The sequence below is a fragment of the Ovis canadensis genome, chromosome 19 (assembly GCF_042477335.2).
Source record: "Ovis canadensis isolate MfBH-ARS-UI-01 breed Bighorn chromosome 19, ARS-UI_OviCan_v2, whole genome shotgun sequence".
NCBI lineage: Eukaryota > Metazoa > Chordata > Mammalia > Artiodactyla > Bovidae > Ovis > Ovis canadensis.
In genome coordinates this window covers 67,377,039-67,395,180 of record NC_091263.1, presented here as the reverse complement: position 1 = coordinate 67,395,180, position 18,142 = coordinate 67,377,039, and the positions used below count along the sequence as shown (strand labels likewise).

Below are 18,142 nucleotides of genomic sequence, written 5' to 3'. Positions count from 1 at the left end.
TTCATGTCCCAAGGGTAACCTCCTTAGCTGGTCAAAATGGTGGGCAGAGAGCTACAGCAAGTGGTTTGGGCTTCAGTGAAGTTTCTGTTTGCTTGATCAGGGCAAAACCCAGGGAGGACGAGGTGACCCGGCCTACTCAGTCCCCAGACTTTGCCAGCCACTGTCAAGGGTCTTCTCGATGGACCCCTCGGGACAGCCCTCATGGTTCACTGCTTGCTTTCCCACTTCCCTGCCTGCCCTGCATGTCCCAGCCCTGAGGCCTGGAGGTATCTACAGCTGGCCCTCTCCTCTCTGCTGCAGCCTGCCTTGGTCCTTGCCCATCTACATGGCACCACAGGCAGGAGCCATAAAAGACTCTGGATCTACAGGGTTCCCAGTTCTAACAGCAGGCCCAAGGCCCAAAGCACCGCAGCCTGCACAGGTCTCCACTGGTGTCCTTGGGGATGAGGAATGCAAGGATCTAACACCTGTCTGCTTCTCTAGCGCTCAGCAGGGAGATTAATAAAAACATGAAAGAAGGAAAGAGAGAAGAGGGAGGATGGACCAGAGGAATCTCCCTGTCACAGGCCTCCCCACTGCTCTTCCAAAGTCCTCCCCAGGTCTCCACAGCTCCTCCAGTCCTCCTTGAATCCCTGGGTTGTCAGGCTCACTCTAAGGTTAGGACCAGAGTGCAGTGTGGGCCAGGTTCAGTGTGAGGTCAGGGTCATGGCTCTGATGGGAGTGAGAGTCAGAGCTCAGGCTGGGGCAGATGCTGAGGATCAATCAGAAACAGAACATGGTCTTCCAGCCCTTTCAGGGGGAGCCCACACTGTCCTGTGGGGCCACAGATGCTGGCTCCTTCAGGAACCTTCTATCACACCCGCAGCTGGCTGCTCTGACGTATAATCCCATGTTCCCCCTCCCCCTCCCCCTTGCTCTGGTGTCCAGGGTGACCAGAGCTGCCTCTGGGCAGGAAGCCAGCCCAGAAAGCCCAGGACATCCCTGAGCGCCTGTCACCATAGCAACCTGCCTGCCAAGCCATCCACTCCCCACCCCACCTGGGTCCAGTACCGTTTTTCAAATTCAGAACGTCAGAATGGGAAGGGCCTCCTAGATCAGCAGATTCCAGCCCCTCCCTTTGTCCCAAATGAATAAACTGAGGCCCGAGTGGGGAAGGGAAGGGGGGAACCTGTTGTCCAAGGACCTGACCCCAACCTGTCCCCCCTCCCACCCACTCCTGCCCCATGTCGGTCTTGGTCGGATTCGGGGAATGGGGAGTCTGGAGTGTGATCTCCAGAGGGGGGCGGGCCCTCCACCCGGAGTGATGCAGGGGCGGGCAGCCCGGGAACCGGACACCGACGATGAATAAATGATGCTCACTCGCAGCCTGCCTGCGACCAGATCGCCAGCGCCGAGCGCCGGCTGCCCAAGGGGCAGTCACCCAGCCAAGGCAGTCCTGCCGGCGTCCCTCGGCTCCCCCGACCTGCGACCTGCGGCGGAGCAGCGCGGCGCGCGCGAAGATGGCGGGGCCGCGGCGAGGCGCGGGGCTCCTCTGGGCGCTGGGCGGCGCCGCCCTGGGGGTTTGCCTCGCAGGGGTCGCCGGGCAACTGGTGGAGGTGAGGTGGGCCGGCGCGGAGGGGTTCGGGGTGGCTGTCACCGTCCAGGCAGAGCCAGGCGGTGCCTTTCTGACGGGAAGCTGGTTTTTCCCTTTCTTTTGCCCTAGGAGAGCTGACTCAATGGGGAGACCCAGTCCATCCCAAGCGCTTCCAGGATGCAGGGAGACTCAGCCCTAGCCTTAGTGTCCTTGCTCTGATGGGCGGGCACAGCCCCCGATCTCAGGAACATTATTCTGATGGGGGAGACTCTCCCTGACCTTAGGGCTTCCCAGTCTGATTGGAGATACAGCCTGGCATCAGCGAGTGTCTGATGGGGGACACTCAGCCCCTGTACTCTACTCTTTGGTGTCCAGAGGTGGGCAGATGGGGGGCGGAGGCCGGGGGACAAGGATAGCCTTCGCAGAGCAGCCATGTGTTGTTTGACCCCACACTGCAGGGAGGGGCAGGCAGGGCAGGGCCCAGGGACTCAGGGTCTTACTTGGTCCTGGTGATGACTGGGAGCTAGTACAGGTGTCTGAGCAGAAGAGAATCAGGATGAGTCCTGGACTGGAAGGAGAATAAATTAGACGAGGGCCCATACTTGGGAGAACTGGAAGGAGCTGCTGAGATGGTCCAGGATGAGGTGAAAAGGATGGCTGAGGGGCTGACCAGAAAGGGAAGGGTGGGGGCCATCTGCAGCCCCCTTGGCTGGCCTCTCTGTACCCCGTCCCTGCTGAGCCAGGAAGGGGAGCTGATGAGGCTGACCGGACCCAGGATTCTAGAGCAGCAAGCCAGAGGGAGAAGGCCAGAGGTAGGGCCAGGGAAGAGTAGGGTAGGAGCCTGTGTAGGCAGGGGCAGAGTGGAGAGAGCAGAGTGCACGAGATAGTCAAGCACCGCGGAGGACCCTCAAGAGGCAGGTGCTGGGCAGCAGGATGGGAGGGGGAGGACAAGGCCTTATCTCTGGGGTCTGAGGAGATACACCCCTGAACTAGTGGGTGATGTATGTGGGGACAGAGCCCTGTACCCCCATGCTGGTCTGTGCCTGCTGCTGACCAGGGGGTGTGATCAGAAGGCTGGGCTGGAGTCAGATGTCAGCTCTGGTGTCTCTGTAAGGGGAGTCGGGCTGGCTTGAGCCCCATGGAGTGCACTTAGGCCCCCGCCAGCTGTCCTGAGGCCTCAGGTGCAGAAACTGAGCTGGTCTGGGTGTAGGAGAAGCCCGACAGAGGGGGTCAACTCAGGTCTGAGTCAAGGACTCTTCCCTCAGTCCCCAGGAAAACGTCTTCTCCCAGTTCATCAAGGGAAATTGCATTTTGAGTCCCTCTGCCTACCATCCGCCTATAGCCTGAACAAGGGTCTGGCTGAGCCCAGGCGATCCAAGGAAGTACCAGAAAGATGAGCCGGGCTGGGGTCCATGGTACCACCCACCCTACCCATAGGCATCACCCTCCAATCAGCCTGTGAAATTCTGATGGAGACCAGGCCCCCAAGCTTCAGAGTTCAGACTCCCAGCAGTGTCCACCACAAACAGATGCCCGACTATTACCTGTTTCCCTCTACCCAAGGCCCTATCAGGGTGTCTTGAACAAAGCTGGAACAAGAATATGTCAGAAGTGAGCTCCTGGCTGCCCAAGCTCTGAGTCTGAGATCTTTACCATGGCCCCCAGAATATCCCAGTCTTACAACCAGCTGGGTCAACACACTGAACCTCAGAACCACGGAACCCTGCCACTGCCCAGACCTCGGCCCTGACTCTACAGATGCGTGCCCAACCACATGCACACGTCCTCCAGCCACATGTGCACTATACCCACAGTGCCCAGCCCCAACCCCACACACACGTGCCAGACCCCACACACACGTGTCTGACCCCACAGATGGGTCCAGGCCCCCGGGATGATGCTGAGAAAGGGTGTCTACTTGTCCATTTTACCACTCAGGTTGTGTAGGAAGCCTCTCAGAGACCCCTGGAACCATTCCACTCAAGTTACAGATGGAGAAACTGAGGACTAAAGAAAAGAAGGCTCCTACCCCAGTTCACCTTGGTTAAGAGAAGAGAGCCGGGAATCATGTACCAGCCCTGGGCACATAGACCTTCTTGGTTACCTGGGACAGGTTGCTGGTCCTTTCCAAGTGTCCCCAGTACAGGCTGAGAGGTGGCGTCTATAAGGTGAAGAAGTACCTGGCTTTTGGTAGGTGCTCCATCCAGGCTTACAGACCAGGGGAAAGACTGGACAGACAGTTGAGCTATGGGTTGCCTTTCCTTTCCAGAGAGCTGGAAGAGACTCCTCTCATCTGTCCTTATTTGGTTAATCTAGGGGCAAGGCATTGCACTGATGCCCCAGAGGGCTCCCCTCTCCCTCCAAGTACCCCTCCACACCCCTCAGCCAAGCTCGGTGACAGAGAGAGGGTCATATCCCTCTCAGCCCCACAGGTCAGGGACAGGTCTCGCTGCTACCCTCCAGAGCAGGGCTGTGTCCCTGACCTGGGGGGCTGAGAGGGATATGACTCTATCTCCTTCCTCAAAACCCCAGGACAGGGAGGTGTGGCACTGGGAAGGTGGGAAGTGGCGTGCGTTGCTCATGATCGCTCCAGCCGTGCTTACAACTTTTGGCCTCCAGGTGTCGCTACTGCATTTCAGACAAATTAGTCCCTTTTCTTGGTGAGGATTCTGGCATTGCTTTCTGGTCAGAGGAGGTGACTCAGGTAGGACAGGCAACTGCTGAAGCCACTTGGTGGGGATCCTGGTCAAGTAAGAGGGTCATGAAGCCCTGACTGCAGTTCTACACCCTATCCCACGCAGGGGGGACATGAGAAAAAAGTACCATGAGGCAGTACAGGAGTCGCCTTGTCTCTGGCCTTGGTCCTGAGACCCCATCTGCCTGTGTGGGGCCCAAGCCTGGAGCAGGAGGAGAAAGGGCCTTGAAACTGACTGAAACAAACCATCCACATTTGCCCCTTGGGTTCGGTTTCCCCAAGCACTAACCACCCTCACACTCCCAAGTTCCCAGCTCCATGGTTCTGGGTTCTGCCCTCTTCTCTGGCTCAAAGGCTGGAACGTCCCAAGGTCTAAGGCATTGGTTATGAATGTCTAAGACCCTTGATCCCGGGAGATTCTGAAATGCTCGGACTTAGTAAGTCCTCGCTGAGACCTGGGCCTCTCTCAGCCCAGTCCCAGTCCTTGGCTTCTGCCTGCCTCACTCTGCTCTCTCCCAACCCACAGCCCAGCACAGCCCCGCCCAAGCCCAAGCCTCCCCCGCTGACCAAGGAGACGGTGGTGTTCTGGGACATGCGTCTGTGGCACGTGGTGGGCATCTTCTCGCTTTTCGTGTTGTCCATCAGTAAGTAGCAGCTGCCCCCCTCTACTACCCCCTGCCACTGCCACACCACAGTGGGAGCACAGCACCCCGTTACCCCCCCAGCACCACCCCCCAGGGGCTCAGAGCAGCAATTCCGGGCACTGCAAGCAGGCCCGGCGCCCACAGGAGGCCCTCTGTGGTTTCTGGCACCTCCTAATCCACACAAAGTCCCTGCGGAGGGCTGACAGGCTGGTGGTGACCTGAAGTATTCTGCCCGACGGGGGATGCAGCCACATGGCAATTACTGTAATTACAGGGGACTCCACTGAACCAGGACGAAGACGTGTCATTTTTCCCTATCACTGGCCTCCTCGTGCTTTTCCTGCAGCTTGGCCAGCTTAAAACACCCACACCCAGGGGCCCCAGCAAGGCCACCCTTGGCTGCAGCTCAGCACCAGAGCTCCCCAGACGCCCAGCAGATGCGGCTCCCAGGCTGCAAACCCAGCATCGTCAAATACCATTTCCTTGGAATGCTTCACACCCACCTCAGTTAAGAACAGGAGACCCACCCCCTTCCTCTCTTGGATCTGGGAGTTGCTTGATGTGAAGTTGCAACAGAAGCCAGTTTGGGATGCTCCTCTCAGCTGTCCTTCCAGAGTTGGGGTCTAGAGTTGAGAAAAGAGGGGCTGAGAAATGCCGAATGGATAGGAGAGGCCACCAGGGTACAAAGAGGTTCCCACGGGCCAAAGGGAGGAGAGGGGCGCAGCAGTAAAGGGAAAGAACACACTCCCCCAGTAAAGGCTTCGTGGAGAAGGAGTCCTCTAAGCTATAGAAGGGTAGGATGGATGACGGTTTGTGTCAGGCAGCTAGCAAGGCATTCTGGAGAGAGGTACAGTGGGGGCGGGCATGGGAGAAAATAGCCTCCACACAGGTCTCAGATAAACCTTCTAAGATGTTTACTGAGTGCACCCTGGCTCAGAGGCTACAAGGGCATTTAAGTTCTAGCAGGAGCTATCCTGGGCTGAGGTCCCCCAGGGGTCAGGGCTGACCACAAGGGCCCGCCCAGATATAGGGGCTCCAAGGGAGACAAGGACATCAGTCTTGCATGTGCTTCTCCTAGCACCGGAAGTGCCCTTCCACCCCACCCCCACCCCCACTCTCTTCACAGCTAGGGTGGGAGAGCTTCCCTGGTGGCTCAGACGGTAAAGAATCCGCCTGCAATGCGGGAGAGCTGGGTTCGATCCCTGGGTTGGGAAGATCCCCTGGAGAAGGGAACGGCTACCCACTCCAGTAGCCTGGCCTAGAGAATTCCATGGACAGAGGAGCCTCACAGGCTACAGTCCATGGGGTCGCAAAGAGTCAGACACGACTGAGCGACTTTCACAGAGTGGGAGGAGGAGGTGAGCAAGAGGCCGCCTTCTCTTCCTAGCCAAGGCTCCAAGGCTGTTATCAGTCAGGCTTCTGAGTGGAGGCCCCACGGACAGACAGGTGTGGCTGCAGCCCCAGCCAGGTGTTCAGAAGGTGGAGCAACTCCCCAGTACCAAGAAGCAGGTTTAGGGAAGGTATCTGCCTGCAGGGGCCACAGGATAAGTCCAGGGTACAGGTCCAAAGAGCAGCTCAGGGGCACCCCGAGGAGCAGGGTTGAGGGCACCATGGGGCCTTAAGACACACAATGGTTTCTCCCAGGCTCTACTTGGCCCAAGATGGTAGAAGTGCCTAGGGCCACATAGGAAAGCGGCAGTGTCAGGCCCAAAGAGGCACTTGGACCTCAACTACACAGACTGACTTCTATTCCTAACCCTATTTCCTGAAAAAGAAGGGATAGTCCCAAAGGCCTCTGAGCAACAAGTCAGCACTTGTTACCTTCTATGCAGGGCTCTAGGGAGTTGGGGACCCTGGGTCCTGGGGAGGAAACATTTTTCCCACTTCTGTGTCTGCTTGGGTCTTGGTGGTACAGCTGTTAGTGGAGCATCATCCCCAGAACCTTGTGGAGAGGATGGAGTTGGATGGGGTGCCTCTTTGGTTCCCTGCCAGACTGGGGACTTCTATCCCCAGCCTCTTCCTGGGCTTGGAACTCCATCCAAGAAACTTTGTTTCTCTCCTTTGAAGAGAAGTAAGCAGGCCAGGCTGGATGGGACAGGTCCAGAGTGAGGGGCAGTGCCTCCATCCTGCTCTGGCTGCCAATAGCTGTGGCTGAGCTCCCTTTAAAGTCCAGGCCTCCCAGGGACTGGGACCAGCCTTTGCTGAGAGCCCAGGCATGGTCCTGAGAAGGTGCCTGATGGGGTAACTGGAAGAGGTGGTTCAAGCCAGCAGGGTGGGGGTGGGGGACCGACCCTGGACCTCTGGCATACAAGAGTCTGGAGGCAACCAGAGCCCAGCTCTTTGGGTAAGAAAGGTCTTCCCAGGCCCATCCCTGGGCAGCAGTGCACAGTCAGACCTACTATTAGGGCCTTCACACGACTGTCCCCCACCATGTGTTCCTGGATGCTATTGACACCCTGTCCATTCATTCAGGAGTCCTGTCCTGAGTCATAAAAGCTTTGAAACCATCTCATTCATTTTTTCTTTCATTCTGTGAGTCTGGGGAAGACTCAATGGGGCCACAATACTGGCTGACGAGGTTGCACAAGATGACCCCAAAGTGTGCTCCTGCCCAGGCCATATAAGTCCTCTATCTTCCCCAAAAAGAGGCCTGGCTTGTCCTGCCTGGCCCTCCTGCCTCTAGGAGTCTGTCAGGAAGTTATGTCTGGTCATCTGATTTATAATAGGAAGCAGCTCTGTCCCCTCTCCCTGAGGCTGGGGCCAAGGTGGTCAGACTGGGGGCCTTAGAAAAATAAACTCAGTCCAGCCGGGTCCCGGCAGCCCTGCCCTCCCCGTCCCTGGACAGGCCAGCTCCATGCCTTGGCCCAGCTTGCGTGGGCACAGCCGCCCTGAGCCAGAAAACCACTCCTGGAATAACTCTGTCTGAGGTGAACGCCCCAGGGCAAGGTCTGTGTCCTCCTGGAGGAGCCTCAGCTTGTCCTCAAGGAGGCTGAGGAGGATGCAGCCTGTCCTCTGGTGTCTGAGGTCCTCTCAAGAGCCTGGGGAGGAAAACCTAGGATGAACCAGGAGCCCTGAGGCCTGGGCTGCAAGTACAGGACACCCTCCAGGAGGCTGTAGCTTGAGTCATGGTGTAGCCCACTTCCTACCCTCCAGGACCTCTCAATCTAGTCAGAGAGACACCCCCCGCCAAGCCAGGACCACTGACATAATTTATGGGACCAGTGAAAATGAAAATATGAGATCGCTGTCCAAAGATTATTAAGAATTTCAAGAAAGTGACAGCAGAGTATTACGCCAAGCACAAGGCCTTTCTGAAAATAGGCCTACTACCTAAAGCCAGCCCTGCAAAGACATTTTGAAAATCTCAGAGCCCACAGAGGTTTTGTCAAAATGTGGAACCTCCTGAAAGAGACTCTTGGATGAGACACACAAAGACAGATGGAGACAGGCCTGGAACTCGGGCGCCATTGCGGGGAGTCTGGGCTCTGGCCCTTGCCAAGCCTGCTCTGTCCTCCCTGTAGTTATCACCCTTTGCTGTGTCTTCAACTGTCGCGTGCCACGGACCCGGAAGGAGATTGAAGCCCGATATCTGCAGCGAAAGGCAGCCAAGATGTACACAGACAAACTGGAGACTGTGCCGCCCCTCAACGAGCTCACAGAAATCCCTGGAGGTGAGCAGGCCTGGCCCCCAGTCCCGCCAACCCCCTACCCTGCCAAGCTGGCCATTTCCTTGATCCTTCCACCCAGAATGTCCTGTTCCTCCCCTCCACCTGGTTCAGGGAGGGGACTCATCCCTGTTTCTGGAGACCAGAGCAAAGGAATGGGTCAGAGTGAGGCAGGGAAAACAAGAAGCTATTTTGCAGGTAGGAGTGGTTTGGAAGGAAAAAGGAATGAAGGGTTGGACTGGGAGGCTCTGGTGTGGGTCACAGGACGCTGTTTCACTCCTGTTGAACCCTTTTCCTTCTATTCCACAGAGGAGAAGAAGAAGAAGAAGAAGAAGAAGGACAGTGTGGATACAGTGGCCATCAAGGTAGAGGAGGATGAGAAGAAGGAGGCCAAGAAGAAAGGAGAGAAATGAGGAGAGCTTCCTGGAGGTGGCGGCTGGGGCTGGCCAGCCCTGGGGCTCATGGTCCTGCCAGAGTCCAGACATCTTAGACTCCAAGCTCACACATGGACCCCAGAGGTTGCAGAGAGCCCTGTCCCTGTAAAGAGGGAGTTGCAGGGGCCCAGGAGCCTGTCCTAGAGCCTATAGGAGCAAGGACGAAACTGTACCAGGTGTGCCACCTCCTGGCCTGGATGCCAACTCCCGGCACCCAGTCCACGTGGCCGCCCAGCAGAGGTGGCCTGTAGACCCTGTCCCTCTGTAGATCCAAAGCGGCCTCAACCCACCCAGACATGCCTCTGTCTCCTCTTCTGCCAGGAACAGCTGTGGCTAAGGGGTGACGGGATGTGGGTTCTCTTCTGGAAGGGGATGGCCAGCCTGGATGGGCCAATGTGAGGCCACATGAAGCTGTCCACAAGGAGGGAGAGGGTCACTGGAGGAAGCAGGGGCAGCAGGAGGCTCTCGGACTTGGCTGGATAGCAGCCCTGCTGGTGAGGGGCTGTCCCAAGCCTGGCATGGGTTCTGGCCCAGAGCAGTGAGCAGAGAAGGACCAGAGGCAGAACCCCCAGCCCAGCAGATACCAAGCTCCAGGCAGTGGACGCACTTGTCTTACTTACTGTGATGTAGCTGAGGCTGCTGGAGGGCCTAGCATGAGGCCCAAGGGCTCAGGACTGGGGGCTCCAGGGGTACAAAAGGCTGAGGCCAGTGGACCAGAGAGAGAAGAGAAGACAGCTGGCACCTGGGACCCAACTTGGGAATCCAGGGAATATTTGAGAAGCCAACAGGGACTTGAGGCCATTCTGGGGCCCTTTCTAGGCTTAGCTGTGGTGGCAGGGCCCCAGGAGACCACCACAGGGGCCAGTTAGGGTGGAGGTAGCAGCCAACCTTCCACCTGCTGAATATAACAGCACAGCTTCCTCTCCTGCTCTCAACCACGATTCTTGAAACAGCACTGGTGACCAGAAGTGAAGGCTTAAACTTGACCTGCGGACTGGATCCCTGGGGAGGGGACATGCAGAGAGGGGTATCTAGATGGCAGCCAACATCACCTGAAGAACTCAGACCTGGGCCTGGAGATTTAGGAGATACTGGAGGTTTCCGAGCCGGGGGGAGCTGCTGGCAAAGCTCACGCTGCCTCTGCAGCCTGCAGAGATTTGTAAATAAAGCTGAATGCCTTCTCATACTTGAGCGACCTGAGATGACCACTCAGGTACCCCGTCCCTGAAGCATTTAGTGGAGGGCGATGCAGTGATCAGTGATAGGCGGTGAAGGCCAGGCAGTCGTTCCCTTTCCTGACTTTTCTCCCGTTCTGAATTCAGATGAGCTGAAGGAAGAGGTGGTGGGCCGAGGGACAGAGGGTCAGCTGTGGCCAGTGGGGCTCAGCCCTGAGGCAGGGCGTCAGGACCAAGAAGGAAGCTGCTTGCTCTGCTCCACTTCCTGGTGTCAATAGATGGGTGCTTGAGACACAGAGGAGTCAAGCCTGGATTCCAGCCTGGACACAAATCATTATTACATGAGGCGAGAGAACCAGGCTGACATGGAGGAAGGAGCACAGGGTCTTAGAGCCACAGCCCGGGGGGTGGGGCAGAGATTACAGAAGGCCCTGCTGTGGAAGCTGAGTACTCACTGCGCCACCAAGTGGAAACCCTGGCTCTGCCCAGGGGTCCAGCCTGTGGGCTTCTCATACATACGATTTTGGCAAAGACCATTCTACCGATACAAGCCAGAACCCTTCTGTTGGCTGGGCAGCAGAGGCCCAGGGGAGCGGGGGCCACTAGAAGTCAGAGAAGCAGCTGCTAATGCCTGGGGTAAGTCCGGGCCCCGGCCACATCTCCCCCACCAGCTGCCTCCCTGACCTCTGACTTGCGTCTCCACTAGCCATTTAAGGACAGGCATATCTGCTGATCGTGGGGATAATGTCTGATCCCAGTGGGCGTCTGCCCCAAGTCCAGGCAGGGGACAGGGTTGGAAGGTCAAAGTTTACTACAGTGCTTCAGGGCAATGACAGAGTATGTTCCAGCCACAGGTGAGAAGATGAGCCAAAGCCGAGAACACACTCACCTCTGCAGCCCAGAGCTGCACCCTGAGGCCCAGCCTCACACTGGGTCCTGGCAGCCCCAGCGTCAGCCTGGGCAGTACATTCTAGGCCCTGAATCATCTGACCCCAGTATGATCCCCACACATTCCCCCCACCTTCTGCGGGAGCCACCCCGAGCTCGTGGATGGAGCTGGGGCTCTGCACTTTGCAGTGTCAACTGCTGGGAGCCACCTATCCCACCCCTTCCCTGTTCTCTCATCTCCCACTGCAGCAGGCCCAGGAAGGAGGAGGCATGGGGAAGAGAACCATTTAATTGAACATCTAGTCTCTGCCCTGCCTGTGAGGGCTGAGAACTGCACCTGCAGCATTCTAGACAAGAGGGTGAGGAGGGGCCTGGGCAAGAGAGGGCGTGCCCAGGGACAGCACGAGTGTCAGAGGGCAGCAAGAAAGCTGAGGAGCATCAGGAGTGCCAGGAGCAGGGCCCAGGAAGGGGCTGGCAGAGTCTGCCCGCTGACGCGGTCCCAGATCCACTGTTGGTAGGAGGAGATGTGGACGTAGATAGGCGGAGCCTCGCTCTTCTTGCAGCCTGGGCCCCAGCTCACCACTCCCACCAGATGCCATACGTTCTGCACAGGACAGGCCAAGGGCTCACCACTTATCTCCTGTGGGGAGGGGTGGGGAACAAAAGAGAGGCCACATGTGGTCCAAGGGAGACTTGATCCAGCTCAGGAACAAGCAGGGTGCCCTCACCAAACCTTCTGCGCAGTCTCCAAGTGTCTCATAGCTGAGAGGTACCTTTGAAGTCCTGACCCAGGAGACCTTCCTTATAAGGCTCCACCTTCCATCTCTCTCCATCCCCCATCTCGTTAACATCCACCTTCCATCTTCCCACCCTTCCCATCCTCCTCCCTCATCTCCACCCTCTATCCCCACTCCCCATCTCTCTCTCCCCAACTCTCATCTCATTCCCCCGCATCTCCATTCCCTGTCAAATTTCCCCTCCTTCATCTTCCTCCTCACTTACCCCTGCTCATCCCTGGCCCCTCTCTCCTCCCCACACGTCCTGCCTGTGCTGTGCCCCTCACCCCTATTCTGGCCAGGTGCCCTTGGAGGTGAATGAGCAAGGGCAAGAGATGCTCACGTAGCAGAATTTTTCCCTGTCGACGTCCTTTGCACAAATCATCTGGGAGTTGATGATCTGAATCAGAGAGGGGATTTTGGAGAACCTGTGGTAGAGGCTGTCACACTCTGTGCTGTTCAGGATGGTGACTTCCTTCTCCTGGATGGTTCGAAATTGGGGCCATTCACCTGTGGGACAGGGGTCCCCATTCAGGCTTGACGGTTTAGCTCCTGCCCGCAGCCACTGGCCTCATGCCCATCCTCCCTCTGTTCCTTGCCACTCCTCTAGCCTCGTCTCCTTGCCACACAGCAGCCCTGGAGATCTCTCCAGGATTAGCCCACCTACCACTCCAGCTGACGCTTCCCAAAGGCCCCTCAATATAGAGACCCTGGAGCAGTTTACCCAAGACCTGGCTTTGCTGGACCTGATCTCACGTCTGGCAGAGTCCAATTCATCAAGTCCATTCTGATCTTGGCATCTTGGCTTTTGCATTCCGTCTATCCACAAAGCCTACCAAGTCTATCTGAGGTCCAAGATCCTGCCTTTTCTTCATGCTTTCCCCAAAAGCCTCTTCCTCCCCTGAGCTTCCCTAGACTTGCCTCTGTGGTTCCAGGCACTCCTCACTCCCCTCCTGACTCTCACAAGTGTGTGTTTGTCCCTAAGTCTGAGCTTCTGGGGAACAGGTGACTTCCAACTATTTCCAACTATTCACCAGACAGGCCATGGCAGGGATGACAAAAAGCCACCCCACCCGGGTTGGAGATCCTGAGTGCTTTCAGGCATGCTGGCTCTGTGAGGCCACAGGGAAGAACACTTCTCTTGTGGGAAAGGGACAGGGGTTCCCCGAAGAGGATGGACATTCCTGGGCTCCTAAGGAAATGGGTCCTTGGATGGCCCTTGGAGGCCACAGGGAAGAACACTTCTCTTGTGGGAAAGGGACAGGGGTTCCCCGAAGAGGATGGACATTCCTGGGCTCCTAAGGAAATGGGTCCTTGGATGACTCCTGCTCGCTGGGCTCCTAAACTGGGATGATAAGGGATTGAGGGCCACTGCTGGGGTAGGGGGAGACACGAGGGAACCCTCAGTGACTCCCAGCTTCTGGATGCAGACTGCCCTTAGCCAGACACATGGGTCTTCTGGGGAGCCTATTACAGACACAGACCCCTTGTCCTCTCACCTTGCCTGTTCTGCTTCAAACATGGATACCCTGGGACTGTGTGTAGACAGCAAGATATCACTCTGTGCCCACTATGCCTTCAAGTACAGCCTGTTTACACACCCTGACTTGGGCCTGAGGGTTTCAAGGGCAATCTGGGTCCCCTAGATACATTCACTGCTGAAGCCCTCAAAGGGAAAAAGAGATAAGAATCTGACAGGAGTGGGATGGTGGGCTCCCTGGGGAAAGTGTCGCAGAAATACCTGTCCATGGTAGACCCTGGCCTGCACCCAGGTTCTATCCCGCACCATCCACCCTGCTGGGGGTAGGACGGTTCCGACTCACCACCAACCCTGGGGAGTCCCCAGCCTGTCACAGTGCAGAGCGAGTAGTCCTTCACCGAATAGTCCAAGCCAGGCAGGCAGATGGGCCAGACATACTTGCTGTACTGGAGCGGCCGCTCCAGGTTGAGGAGGGCAATGTCGTTGGCCCGGCCAACCCAGGACCAGTACCGACTGGCTCGATAACGGCTGTGCACGATGACCTCTTTTGCCAGGGTGTCGATGGTAGTCTTTGTTATCTGGTCAATCCACGGACTCCCCGCCCGTACTGAATAGGTAATGTCACTCCTGGGGAAGGGCAAGGGGAGTCCTCCATTAGTCCCAGGAACCCCACACCAGCCTGTACCCCCCTAAACTCCACTGCACTGTTGTACTCTGAGCAAATCCAGGCAAGCCACCCACCTGCTTTGAGTCCCCGAGCCCACTCCTCAGGGCAGATATGAATGGGGTCCTGCACACAGACACTGCGGTCAGTCCTGACAACAACCCTTCAGTTTATGGAGAGGGAAACTATGACTCGAGCAACCGACTCAAGGCTACACAGCTAGCAAGTGCTGGAGCTGGGATGTGGAGCCAGCTTTCTCTGGTTGCAAACTCTAGACTCTGTCCAGTAACCCAAGCTCAGTCCCAGAGGTGACAGAGATCTTGTGCAATCATCCAACCCTCCCTCTAGCTTTCTTTCTCAGTGTGTCCCATAGGTGTGGAATTCACTTCTCCTCTGGCCAGGCCTCACAGCCAGATGTGACCCTTGGGTCTCCCCCTGGCTCCAGAACATGGGCATGCCTGCTCTCTTGTGCCCACACTGACCAGACTGTGAGTATCTATATTCTTGTCTGTCTTCCCCAGCAACATGAGAGGAGTGCTGCAGCCCTCTTCTGCTACCAGTGCCCAGGCCAGGGTGCTTCAAAGACTGTCAAGGCTACTGGTTGAAGGAATAAGTGAAACAAAGGGTATGGAACAGAAGAATTAGAATCTTCCTTCTGTGCACAGGAGGAAGGAGACCTAGACAGAGGTTTGCAAGTCTTCGTTTCCTATTTGTGGAATGACTGCCCAGGACTAGGGGATCAGATGAGGGGAGCAAGCCTCTAGTTCCTAGGAAGGAATGTACAGGACTCAGCTCCACCCTGCTGGGAGCTGGAGTGAGGCTGGGATTATGGGGTTCTGCCACTGATGGGCCAGCTGGCAGAATGACTGAGGGCCCGGTGGCTCCACATGACTTTCCACCCGTCTAAGCCCCGACTCACTCGGTCGTGCAGTGGGCTGCAGTCAGCACCCACTCGGACGCAATGAGGGTTCCTGCACAGATGTGTGTGCCATTGGCCCGCACACTGACCATCCACGGCCACCGTCGAGCCATGGACTCCGGATCCCTGAGGGTGGGGTCCCGTTCATAGGAGAAGCCGCAGGCTGAGGAGGAAAGTGCAAGGAGCTTGATAAGGAGTGGACCTTTCCAGCTGCATCTCACAGCTCTCCCTCTCCCTCTCCTTAGCCTGATCTCCCACCACTCTAGCTGGCCTGCACCCATCCAACGATTCTCCTTCTTCATTGGTCATCAAATAATGGTGCTGTTCACATGAGGATTGGGGTCTCCAGGCATAGAAGGGCCTCAGCACCCCCCAGGCATCCCTCACGTCAGGTCCCAGGGCTGACCAGTCTGGGCATCACTGGCTCCTTTGTCTTGGTCAAGCAGGCCTCAGCTCTGGCTAGGCTAGGCCTTTCACAAATTCATCTGTGTTTTCATCTGGTTCTCCTACTTCAACCAAAAAGAGCCTTCCCTCCTTCTCTAGGACCCTCCTCCTGTGATTCAGTGAGAGAAAGGCAGATGGCCTAAGAGAAGAATGAGCACTGTGCCCGAATGCACACACATCTGAGGATGAAACCCAACAGCAATGAACGCAGCTCTTCAGCCCCATTAGTCCTCAGGGGAGCGTGGACGTAAATCACAGTGACGTTCTGCTCACCGTCACCTGCCAGGCGAAACTAAATGTCCCTGGTGCTAGGAGTTGGTGAGGATCACAGCCCCAGACTTCTCACTCACTGCTTGAGGGAATGTCAGCGGGTGCAGCCACTTTGGAAAAGCTTTTACGGAAAAATTCTTTCAACTGAAGAGACGCATCCAACACCACAGCAGACCCACTCCTAGGTGTTCCAAATGGACTAGTAGATTGTGAGATCAATGTAAGTAGGCCATCACCAGCAGCTGTAAAGGCTAACACAAGAGAGGGAACGGCAGCATGCACCGCAGAGTGCTGCGGGGTCCTCAGCGTGAGGCTTCCTATGCCACTGAAGTTCTGAGCAAAGAGTTCCAGGATGAGAAGTATTCCTCATGTGGGTCTTACTTCAGCCAGCCTGGAAGGCACTGCTAGAGAGAACACGTATGGATGTGCCCCCAAAGACACAAGGGAAGGCTCCCTGAAAGTGGTGCTGGAGACCCGCGGAGGCCTTGGCGGGGAGCTTGGATCAGGGCCTGGGCCCGATGGAGAGACGCTGTCCCCACCGGCCATTCAGGAAGGCAGGATGTACAGCACACCCCAGGCTTCCCCGGCCTTCCTTACCTCCTACCTCAACAGCGCGGGAGGTCCCGCCAACAGGTGCTCAGTAGGCGCTAGTGAAAGGAAGGGCTCTTCTCACTCTCCCTGCCCCCTCTTCCTCTGTCCCTTAAAGTCCTCAAGGCTGCTTGGGCACCTCCATGTGAGTACATGGAGGCCACAGTACTCACGGGGAAGGAACTCGCTGTCGGAGGCTTTAGAAGGAGCGTACTGCGAGACACTGGGCGGCTGGCTACCACCAGTGACCTGCCGGGGGAAGCGACGTCTGCCCGAGGGACAGGTGGCACTGGGGGCACATGGGGCATCAAGGTCGGCGGGGACATCCGTGGACAGTGCCCCCAGCGCGTCGCCAGCGCTCAAGCAACCTGTGGAAGGAGGCAGAGAATCTGAAGTGGAGGCCAGATCTGAGGGGGTCGGGGGAGGGGAGGGAGCGGGCCTCACCCAGGGGCCAAGGCAGCACCAGCAGGAGCCCGGCGGAGGCGAGGGCCAGGGCCAGGGTGGACGTCCCAGGGCGCGGGGGGCCGCGCCTGCGGGCCGGCGGCTCACACCGAAACTCCATCTGCTGGAAACATCGACTGCGCCGCGGCGCTCTTCTCGCTACAGCGCTCCCGGGACCGCCCCACGAAGGCGCCCCCCATTGGCGGCCGGTGACGGCTTTCTGTGGTGCGGTGGGCGCGGGCATCCGCGGCCTTGCGGGCGCCCCCCAGTGGCCCCCTGCCGTGGTGCTTCTGGTGTCCCAGTCGCCCTCTGGCTTGCAGGTGGCTCAGGACTGCCTGGCTTCTGGCCACGCCTCTGCCCTCCTGGGAGGACGTCGCTCCCAGGCGGTCTGGCCAAGCAGTTTCCTGGAGTCCCTTAACCTCACCTCGGCCAGTTTCTGCACCTCCTTCTCTGGCAGCCCACTTCCATCCCTACCAGGTGAGATGAAGGCCCAACCCCTGGGGCTGGCATCCGGGAGTTGCAAGCAGTCCCATCTGCCCTCCAGTCTGGTAACTACAGTGGGGCCTTGCCCCAGGGTACTGAAATTAAGCAGATTGAAATGTTTTCAATAACGATTTTTCAAGAGTGCATAGTTTTAAGCATTGTTCCCCACCCCCCACCCTCAACTTCCATTCAGCAAATGCCCCTCCCTTACAGATCCATCCGCTTAGAAAGATGGCACAGGTGAGGTTTCCACAGACAGTAAAAGAGTGATGGTAACCAGTGGGCTCTTCCTGGTACACTGGAAGTCGGGGAGCGTTTTGATGGCTCAGTGACACAGATGGATAATACAGTTAAAAGGTAGTCTGAGGAAATCCTATGAGTTTTCATTCAAAGCTGTTGGGAAATTCTGGCCCAATAAAAGGTGAAAGTTAAATCAGACTAGAACAATTTAACTTTTGCCAAGGCCTGCTCTCTTGGGACAGACAATAGGGCTGGCCATTAAGTACTCCAGTCTCCAGCAAACCACACCTACTATGCTGTGGAGCCCAAGGGCAAGGATAGCGGCCACTGTGAACCTGAGGCCCACCAGGCCTGATGGGCTCCCATGCTACCCCCCACAGAAGTGGTAGGGCTCTGCCCTCTCAGCCTGGCTAGCTTGGGCCTGTTCTTCCTCTCCAGAGTATGACAGATGTCACTAAGGCAGCTCAGGAGCTTAGGGTGCAGTCACCCCCCACCGTCACCTAAGCAGGCACTCTGCCTTGCCCCTCCCTGCCCCCCATCATCACTCATTCCTGCCAGGGAGGGAGGAGGAACTGGTCAAGCTCTGTAGACTCTTAGGGTGATATGAGGGCTTAGGAGAGGCCCACAAGTTCTGGAACAGAATCCACAAGTGCAGGTCTGGTCATTTTGAGTTTCCTGGAAAGAAGACAACCCTCATAGTAAGGAACTGAGGGGAAACTGTAGTCAGAGACCCAGGGCATGGCCATGGGGACCTGGGGACTGC

General features: G+C 57.1%; 2 protein-coding genes across 2 annotated transcripts; one reads left to right on the top strand and one right to left on the bottom strand.

The window, feature by feature from the left end:
* The first annotated feature begins 1,159 nt into the window (after positions 1–1,159).
* On the top strand, positions 1,160–10,202 carry TMIE (transmembrane inner ear). Its single transcript, XM_069561791.1, has 4 exons — positions 1,160–1,595; positions 4,795–4,912; positions 8,434–8,583; positions 8,887–10,202. The coding sequence occupies exons 1-4, from the start codon at positions 1,500–1,502 to the stop codon at positions 8,988–8,990; spliced, it is 468 nt and encodes a 155-aa protein (XP_069417892.1). The 5' UTR covers positions 1,160–1,499; the 3' UTR covers positions 8,991–10,202.
* Positions 10,203–11,343: 1,141 nt separating this feature from the next.
* On the bottom strand, positions 11,344–16,552 carry PRSS50 (serine protease 50). Its single transcript, XM_069562072.1, has 5 exons — positions 15,708–16,552; positions 14,914–15,076; positions 13,674–13,957; positions 12,194–12,360; positions 11,344–11,714 (listed from the first exon to the last, which is right to left on the bottom strand). Exons 2-5 carry the CDS (start codon positions 15,024–15,026, stop codon positions 11,484–11,486), a joined length of 795 nt encoding a protein of 264 aa, XP_069418173.1. The 5' UTR covers positions 15,027–15,076; positions 15,708–16,552; the 3' UTR covers positions 11,344–11,483.
* Between the last annotated feature and the right edge of the window lie 1,590 nt (positions 16,553–18,142).

Excerpts from the sequence above, each read along its gene's own strand:
- TMIE (XM_069561791.1), top strand. The coding sequence starts at position 1,500 with ATGGCGGGGCCGCGGCGAGGCGCGGGGCTCCTCTGGGCGCTGGGCGGC. Across the intron at positions 1,596-4,794 it reads TCGCCGGGCAACTGGTGGAG|CCCAGCACAGCCCCGCCCAA; the intron begins GTGAGGTGGGCC and ends CCCAACCCACAG. Across the intron at positions 4,913-8,433 it reads GCTTTTCGTGTTGTCCATCA|TTATCACCCTTTGCTGTGTC; the intron begins GTAAGTAGCAGC and ends TCCTCCCTGTAG.
- PRSS50 (XM_069562072.1), bottom strand. The coding sequence starts at position 15,026 with ATGGCTCGACGGTGGCCGTGGATGGTCAGTGTGCGGGCCAATGGCACA. Across the intron at positions 13,958-14,913 it reads GCAGCCCACTGCACGACCGA|GAGTGACATTACCTATTCAG; the intron begins GTGAGTCGGGGC and ends GCCCTTCCCCAG. Across the intron at positions 11,715-12,193 it reads ACAGGGAAAAATTCTGCTAC|GAGATAAGTGGTGAGCCCTT; the intron begins GTGAGCATCTCT and ends CCCTCCCCACAG.